Source organism: Berghia stephanieae, chromosome 1, assembly GCF_034508935.2.
Source record: "Berghia stephanieae isolate SIO BIC M18660-M18661 chromosome 1, UCSD_Bste_1.3, whole genome shotgun sequence".
Taxonomy (NCBI): domain Eukaryota; kingdom Metazoa; phylum Mollusca; class Gastropoda; order Nudibranchia; family Aeolidiidae; genus Berghia; species Berghia stephanieae.
The window spans coordinates 115,806,725-115,816,435 of record NC_088360.1 but is presented as its reverse complement, the minus strand read 5'-3'; the positions used below and the strand labels follow the sequence as shown (position 1 = coordinate 115,816,435).

General features: G+C 32.4%; 1 protein-coding gene across 2 annotated transcripts in view; it reads right to left on the bottom strand.

Moving 5' to 3' along the window:
* Nucleotides 1-1,915: 1,915 nt before the first annotated feature.
* Nucleotides 1,916-9,711, bottom strand: part of LOC144962842 (calcium and integrin-binding protein 1-like) — a 12,644-nt gene continuing 4,848 nt past the window's right edge. Inside the window, exons 2-8 of one of the 2 annotated variants that reach the window (XR_013643535.1) lie at nt 9,508-9,542; nt 8,914-9,013; nt 7,595-7,739; nt 6,857-6,966; nt 6,218-6,306; nt 4,026-5,146; nt 1,916-3,830 (exon numbers count right to left, since the gene is read on the bottom strand). Coding sequence is in view for 1 of the 2 variants with exons in the window: in XM_078896166.1 (XP_078752292.1) it covers nt 5,125-5,146; nt 6,218-6,306; nt 6,857-6,966; nt 7,595-7,739; nt 8,914-9,013; nt 9,508-9,542 (501 nt within the window). In the remaining variant the exon portion in view is untranslated. Of the gene's footprint in view, nt 5,147-6,217; nt 6,307-6,856; nt 6,967-7,594; nt 7,740-8,913; nt 9,014-9,507; nt 9,543-9,711 lie in introns of both variants that reach the window. The other variant, XM_078896166.1, reaches the window with a different exon arrangement.

Genomic DNA, 9,711 nt, shown 5'->3' with positions numbered 1-9,711 from the left:
CATATATATAGTGCATTATCCACTAAACGTGCTCAAAGTGCTTTACAAGGGGTCCCTAGCCAACAGCAATACATATTATGTAGAAGGAGACATCATGCCTGTTAGGCAATATTACATTTTTTCTGACATACAATGCTGTTAACAGCCAGATACTCATTTTATACCTCAGTACAGTGAGACAGTGTGAGTAAAAAGGACTCAGCTAACCGCCATAGAGTGGGACTTGAAACCTTTACCTTCGATCTGAAGGGAAGTGTCATACCACAAGATCACATAGCCGCACATGTGTGAATGAATTCCATTTCATAAGATAAAATGAGTGTCTAGAATGTGTAAATAAAATGGAGATAAGGATCCTCTTACTTTTTTGCATGCAATTTGCGATTGGTTTAAATCTGAGCAATCCCCTCAGTGCAAAATAAATACCTAAAACAGGGAAACAAAACCAAATGACAGAGATAAATGATATAAGCCATGGCAGGAAAAACAAAAGCAGACTGGTGTAGAAAAATAAAAACCTAGCGTGTCAACAGTCACCAACCTTGCTGAGATCTTAATCAATTGCCAAAGTGTTGTGATTGTCCCTTTGGTGACATAATGTTTAACACAAAATGATTGTCCCTTTAGTGGCATAATGTTTAACACAAATGTGTTGATATTTACATTTCTTATGGTAATTGTGGCACTTTTAGGCCATTTCAGCGCCAATAAAAAGGGCATAGTAAAATAGTATAAAGTTAATAGACTTGGGGTCTACCTGGTGTCTAAAAAAAAAAGAAAAAAGTTGAGCTTTTATACAGCACAATATCTACTACTACTAAATGTGCTCAAAGTGCTTTACAAAGGGTCCCTGACTAACAGCAGCACATAACATATAGAACGAGACATGAAGCCTGTTAGGCGATAATACAATTTTTTTTCCGACAGAGACAACGCTGTTAACAGCCAGGTACTCATTTTACACCTGAGTATGGTGAGAGAATGTTAGTAAAGAGTATTTTCCAAGGACTCAACTAAAAAAAAAAAAAATTGAGCTTTTATATAGCGCTATATCCACTTAATGTGCTCAAAGCGCTTTACAAGGGGTCCCTGGTCAACAGCAACATTTAACATGTAGGACGAGACATGACGCCTGTTAGGCGATATTACAATTTTTCGGACAAAGACAACGCTGTTAACGGCCAGGTACTCATTTTACACCTGAGTACGGTGAGAGAATGTGAGTAAAGAGTCTTTTCCAAGGACTCAACTATGCGTCAAGCGAGGCTCGAACCCAGGACCTTCCGACCCGAAAGCGAGTGTCATACCACTAGACCACATAGCCGCCCAACTATGCACCAGGCGAGACTCAAATCCAGGACCTTCCGATCAACAAGTAAGGTCACACCACAAGACCACATAGCCGCATGATATATTCCTTGTTTATCATCGTATTAGAGCATGTTGCAATAACTAACTCCAGTTTCATGCCCTTGAAAGTACCCCTAAAAAGATGAAGACACAAGGATCAATTAAACAGAGAACAGAATTATATCCAGGAGTGATCAATGTGTTCATTTAGTCAAGTGTCGCCTTAGTCCCACCAAGAAGCAAGCCTAAATATGACTCCAGACAAAAGGAATACACTGAAATGCTCACAAAAGATATAAGTAATATTAAGATAACAAAGTCTTAAACAGAGACACTTCACAAGGGAAAACAATCCATCACTCACCATGCGTTGTGCCCAGATGAAACTAATGGATTTACATCAATTCACGCTATTTCTTCTATTCCCTTACATTATTTATGCTTTCCATAGCTTTGTTCTGGAAAGATAACAATGATGTGAATTGATGTAACTCCCATCATTAGTACATGCCCGCCCTACAGGTAGACAGACGTCTTCTTACAATCAAGATCATAACACAAGAGCTTTTTGTTGAGGGTAGGCAAAAATATCACAATCACATGTTTATTTTTTATGTTGTAAAGTAAAAGAAATATTTTTAAAATGAAGACAAAATATAAATCATTTCTTTAAAATTATGAGAAAAATAATTCTAAACCTTAGCAATAGCCACATATTCGTGCCATTTTTTTTTCAAAGTAAACAAGGCATGCATTTGAAGATGAAAGGTGCACAACAAGATGACAGACTTTACAGTCAAGAAAAAAATTTATTTAATTTATAGACATTCATTCTACTAACTGTTCGTTTCCATAGACACAGTGCCGTCATTATATTTGAATGATAATTTGCATTTTTCACTACTACAGCTTTTACAAGACCACTTGACCCAATAAAAACATACTCAGTTACAATTCTTTTAAATGAAATGCAATAAATTTGTGGAGAGTAGTAAATAAACCTATAATGTTTTAGCAAAGACATTTAACTTTAGGAGTCACCTGACATGTAGAATAGCAAGAGCCGTGTAAATGGAGAAATATATTAGTTATAATATTTAATCAAAATCATTGAATAACAAAAAGGACATGGTATGAGTTGATGACAGATAAAAATGTAACTTCTATTGCAAAAAGAAAAGTAAAGTTAAAATTTTACTTTCAAAATAAAATAGATTAACCCATTGAAGATGCTTTGGACAAATATGTGAGAGTCTAAATTACATTCGCAGACTATTTTCCATAATTTCATTTACTTATTTCACGAACCTAAACTCAACCAACTTCTGGGGAATTGTTTGCATAGCGCTAAATCCGGACACCCATATATCCACAATGCTATCAGGAAAGTTGGCAGCCATGAGTTTGTAAACAATGGTATCCTCGAAGCAAATGTATTATTTTACAACAAAGCTGAAATCTACATCTTTCACATGCAAAAAAACAGCTTTACTTTAGCAAAAGAAATAAAAATATCCCAGCCATATGAAAAAAGACCCAACATCTTCCATCAAAGGGGTTTAACTCTGCGTCTTCAATGAGTTAAAAAAAAAACAACTTTTGATACCCAATCTTATGAATTAATTTAAGGAATGTTAAAAGTAGTTTTATAAATCAATAGCATATTACTTTTACATTGTTAATGCACTATAATTGACATCATACAAACGTTTTCAGTTTTATCTTTATAAACATGAGAACAGATTACAATAGGCTGTATCCATGAATATGAAGCTTGCTCAAAAAATATAATAATCTTTGAGCACAACTGAAACATTTCATTGTGACACAATAGCTAACATCCATTCAATCATAAAATAAACGTGCATAGTTTGTCATAAATATTTCAAAATTCATCGATTATGAATTTTTGTAATAGACATTTTAACAGATCTCCACCAAATTTGTAGGTGCTTTCGGGTTTATTAAAAAAATAATCTGTAAGTTTTAGGCTGTAAAAGGGCCCAACCAAGCAACTATATTATTACAGTGTAGACAGTTTAAATTATTTTAAAACAGAACCATAGGAATAATGATGCATTTTCCTTTTTAATATATTTAGAATATAATCAGAACACACTAATTAGTGTAAATACAGTTTTCAATCCAAAGAAACCTGGAAACACAGACATTATGAATGTTCGAATGGTGAATTCGTGGCCTAGGCAGTGTAGAAGGTTGAAATAAATTGTGTTTTGATAGTAAAAAATAGAAAATCGAAATTGAAAAGAAAAAAAAATCGAACCCATAATACAGCCCAGTTTCATTAAATACCTCTCTATCTAGAGTATTTAATTTAATTTATTTTGTCAAAATTAAAGACTCAGCTCATTTCAAAATAACTATTTAGGATGAGACATTTAATATAACCAAAATAGAAAAATAACATATATTGAATGAATACAAATAAATCGTACATGCAAAGAGAGTACAGTGGAATCCTCATAAAGCTCACACTGCTGGGCCAGAAAAATTGGTTGACTTCATCCATTATCAATGAAACGCAGATAAAGAACAGAAAATTTGGACATTCGGACCGACAAAAAGCATTGACTTTAAGCAGAAGTTGAGTGTTGACTTTATGTGGATTCCACTGTATTATCTATAATAAATGTAGAAAATGAGTTTTGGAATACATGAAATGTTATCACAACCATATAAAAGTACAAGTCATTTGCATTCTTTGCTGGATTTTGTCTTAAGATTCAAATAAAAATTCTTACAGCTGTCACAATAAATGGTGTTGCTTAAAGATATGAGGGGGTCCCTGACCAACAGCAACATATGGAACGAGACCTATCAGACAATATTACAACTTTATTTCAACAGAGACAACGCTGTCAATGACCAGATACTCATTTTACACTTGAGTATGGTGAGAGAATGTGAGTAAAGAGCCTGTTCCAAGGACTCAACTATGCCCCGAACCCAGGACTTTCCGATCCAAAAGCAAGTGTCATACCACAAGACCACATAGCTGCAGAAAGTACTTTCTTCCATATTTGACAGAGCCAGATACTCAATCACTGCTACGTAAACAGGGGCCGGGGGGGGGGTGTCAAAGAAAAATCTCAACTGCACCCTCAATATGAGTTATTGGGATCCCTAGAGCCTCGTTAAGACTACTAAAACAAACTAAAAACACCTAGACAAAATAAAGGAGCCCTACCAAGAGAGGCATACACAAAATAATGCAATATATGTGATTAATTCATAATAGCAAAGAACAAGGAGATGATAAATTAACAGAAAAAAAAAATCCAAAAAACATTAATTCCCTGTCTACAATTTGACTGTTTTCCTCTTAGCAAAATAAACCATGCAGAGCATATGCAAAATAAAAGTTTCTCTTTCAGTACAAGGTCAGAGAGTTAAATGAAAGGGAGTAACAGATTAGTGGGAAAGACCAAAAATGAAAGAGTTGACGTTCCTTTAAGGCTCTGACGGGAAGGCCAGCAGTAACATGATTTTCAAAAGAAAAGTGTATTTAATGGGGTAAGGTTGGATGGATGGCTGTATCAAATACTTTCAATTTCGAGACAACATGAACTAAAAATAATTTTGTTATATTTATTTGTAATCACAGAGATAAACAATTGTAACATAACATTATATTTTTATGACTTTATACAAATAGATTTGTGATAATATTAAAAAAAAAAAAACTTTCACATCTACATAGGATTTCATATTACACAAATGGGTGTCTTGAGAAAATTGGTCTTGAGCAAAATTTTACATGCGTATGCGAAATGAACTGTGGATGGAGAAAGATATGAAAAAAATAATATTGGAAATGCCGTCATTGCAAATTAAAAAATAAAAATAAGTAAGAAATAAAGTACAAATATATATTATTATCCTTTTTTGACATCACAATGTTATCAAATTATCTAATAATTGATATATGAGGCACAAACTTTCATTTTAGCTACTACCTCCCTCACTGGCCACCGTCATCAGTCACAGTGTGTAAAAAGTGATAACAGATGCCAAGGCTAAATACAGGGGCAATAAAGTACTTCTGTAGGTAAACCTCATTGCTTGTAAATTTCTCTCTGAATGGCATCGACCTTTCCACCTATTCTAGATCAATTCAAAGGACAAACAATTGGTGTGCAATCCAATTTAAAATGCTTTGTCACATCCAAATACGGTCAGGTAGGTAACTTATTTGTCTGTTCACTCTAGTCATTGGCAATGCCTCTTCAATCAAGAAGCAGATGCTTGTGTGTTTGCAATAATCAACAGGTGTCAATCATGTGTGACTTGTTAGTTAACTCGATAGACACCAGTCTAATCCGCAGAACATTATGTGGTCCAACACCAGTCATATTGATGTCATTTAGAGTACAAAGGCCATTATTTCAATTAAGGAAAGGTAAGTTTTTGATGGCATTTGACATGGATACGGATCTGACATGACCAACGGAAAAATCATCAACAGTGTGGCAATAACTTCATAATTGAATAAGGACATTGAGGAAGATGACAGCGAGAAGAACCACCTATCATCACTAACCATCACCAAAACAAAGAGGCAAGAGAGATTGTTGTGACCTCGTGAAAAGTCCCTGCTGCAACACCCTCTGAATTCTCAATTAAAAAGAAAGGAAAAACAGTAAAGACATGTGAAAATAAGCAAACTATTTTTTTAAAAGCAAACAAAATATAAAACCCAACAAAATCACGAAGAAGAAAAAGAATAACAAAAACAACAAGAACAAGAAAAAGTAGAAGAAAAAGACCATAAAAAACGTGAAGATCCTTAATAAAATATGTGTTGGCAGCTCTGCTAATATTAGCATAGGCCATTTAAAGAACTCACTTGACAAAATCCGGAGCTTTTGAAATAACATGCTCAAATTCAGCAAAAGACAACGTTTTGTCATCGTCCAGATCAGCTTCTTCCATGATCTATAATGATAAAATAACATTAAATAATTGCTATTGATTACTTTAAAAATTAGCATATTCAAACTATGGTGATTTTGGAAGATACAATTAAATGCAGTAATTGGAAATATTTTTTTTATCTTGACTTAACTATATTATTTACAACATTAAAATACAGAGAAAACAAAAGCATATATTTTAGCCTTTAAAAAAAAAAGAAAAAGAGAACAATTACCATTAGAAATATAAGATATTTGCTCCATATCATATGATACATGTAAATATATATATATATATATATATATATATATATATATATATATATATATATATTTACATGTATCATATGATATGGAGCAAATATCTTATATTTCTAATGGTAATATATATATATATATATATATATAATTTGACTTGTGACACATTAAACTGTAATGATAAGTGTAAACTTGTAAGAGTATGAGTGGCAATTTAATCAGACAAACTAAAAATATAATGACAATAATAATAATAATAATAATAATAATAATAATAATAATAATATAATAATAATAATAATCTGATGTCTCACATTGTCAACAAGTTGCAGCATTTCATCCTCTGTCAGGTGATTAGATCCAGTTAGACTCTCAATTACATTTTTCAGATCAGAATCAGAAATTAAATCGTCGCCATCAAAATCTGAGGAAAAGAGGATGGGAAGACATTAATACATTTATCAATTTTGTTTGAGAAAATGCATTACTGACATGTCAAATAAATGGTAGAGAAAAGGGTGTAGAAAAGTTGACATTATTATTCATTTCCTCCATAAAGTGGTACATATATCCGATAACAAATTCAACTCCTAGAGCATGACAAAGAACAAAATATTACCCAAAAGGGTAACAAGACCATTTTAAAATATTTCAAAATTTAAAACAACAAAACAATATTAATAAAATTGGCTCCATAATAAATGAAATGGTGATATCAGAAGATCAATGAACAAGTCATACTCCTCATCTTTCATTTCTTAAAAAAACAAAAAAAAAACAAAAAACAAATGAAAGTCATCTTAAACATACAGCTGAAAATGGATCAAAGCCCCATCTGAAAGAAACAAAACTTGTAATTGTACTCAATGGAAGGACAATAAACTATAGCAACATAAAAAAAATATGCTTTTATACTAATCATGGATAAGTGGTCTTCTCTCGGTCCAGTAAAGGTGTTGTACAATGAAAAAGCAGGTTGGAAATCACGTTGAAGGAATTGTTTTCACCCCATCTCCAACCAATCAAATCTCTTCTATTCATGTTATCCTTACCATAAACACGGAAAGCATATTCTACTTTGACATTCTTTGGAGCTCCATCACTGAAGACTGACATCATGTCTAAGAAATCCTCAAAAGTCATGCCATCTCCAGATGACGAAAACACTTTGCAGATTTGATCTCTGAATGGGTTGACCTAATTGAAATTCAGAAAGGAAATATATTTTTATTTTGAAAGGAAATATATTTTTATTTTAATATATACCAAAATAATGCAAAAACAAAACAAAAAAATGTTCTTATATGTTACTAAGCTGCATTTAATATCACGCTCCAAGCACTTCTATTTCCAATATTGGACATTTAACATTATAAAATGTCATTTAAAGCCTTTAAGACGCTGGTATGATATGGTTTGAAAAAGACAACACAATCACCATTAGCTCATTGGTACATCCATCTTTAATGTTTATCTCCGATCTAAATTCAGAAAGCAATGAAACGCACAGTTACTTTAAATCAGAAGAATGTTAATTTACACACATGCGTGCATACACACACACACACACACACACATACACAAAGAAACCATAGAATTCAGCCAACAGAGTATTCATAATGACTAAAATTAAATTTCACTGAAGTTTAAAAAAACCAAAAACAAACTAGAGCTTTTATATAGCACAATATCCACTAAATGTGCTCAAAACACTTTACAAAGGGTCCCTGACCAACAGCAACACGTAACATGTAGAACGAGACATAACGCCTATTAGGCGATATTACAATTTTTTTCAGAGAGAATGCTGTTGACGGCCAGGTACTCATTTTACACCTGAGTACGGTGAGAGAATGTGAGTAAAGAGTCTTTTCCAAGGACTCAGCTATGCACAGAGAGAGGCTCGAACCCAGGACCTTCCGATCTGAAGCGAGTGTATACCACAAGACCACATAGCCGTACATAAATAGTCTCTTAGGGCTCATCATCAAAAAACTTTGAGCTATATAAACAACTCATTACCAAACTGGAGTTAAATATCAATTCAATTTGTAGCAAGCATTACTTTGTTGAGCATTTCTCACAGGTAGAAAATGTTGTTTTTTTTACTGATTAAAAATACATTCTAATTAATTTGATTCATTCTGAGCACTTATTTAACAATGTTTCATCAAAATACCATATCCTCAAAGATTTATCTTTAACTAACTCATATTAGCTCTCAAGCTCATAATAAATGGAAAAAAACAAATTTGTTGTGTTCCATTCATGAGAAGACGAGAGAATCAGTGCTTTTAGTCACATAAAATCATTATTTTACAAATAATCATCTTTAAAAAAAATCTAAAATAATATACTTGTAGCTAGTCACCTGTAACTCTGGCAATTCTCTGATCTTTTCAAATGGTAGCTTTGCATTTTTGTTTTCCTCCACTTGAGACGGATCAAGAGCCTTAAACCTTTTATGAACACTATCAAAAAGAAAAATAAAGTGACATGGAGAAATGATTTGAAAAAAACAAACAAGTAATCCAAAATTTAAAAAAACAGCAACATGATAAGCCATAAGGTATTCTTATAACGAAGTGATAATCCGATTGTGCTAATGAAAATTTCTAGGGGTTGCTCATATGTACAGATAAGAACCACTGAGGGTTATTGGTATGTATGTATTTGTAAGTTTTGTATTACTAAACTAATGCTACATGATGTGGAGTATAAGACTATAATTACTATAATTAACAAACAAATCATTTTTTTAAAACTGTCGTGGTATCTGAATTAAAAACGTCCCCTTTTCGTCTCATAAAAAATATAACAGTTTCTGCTGTAAACAATGACAATAAATGTCAAAATATATTAACAAGTAACGAACTATGCTAGCTTGATATAATTCTAGATGAAGAAGTATTTTACTTATATCGTCATTTAAGTGTTGTCAAAGAAATAAAATCTAAAAACTTACTGTAAAATTTCTTTCTTGGATAAATAGGTCAGTGTCTGTTTAAAAAAAAATAATTTTAAAATGAATGAATGATGAGACAATGAGCATAAAATACATTGAGTGAACTACAAAAGATTACTCAATATACATTATTTCAATCTTGAAGGCCCGCAAAATTTCTGGGGGGTTTTAGGTAATTAATTAAGTAAGGAGAAAAACCAAACT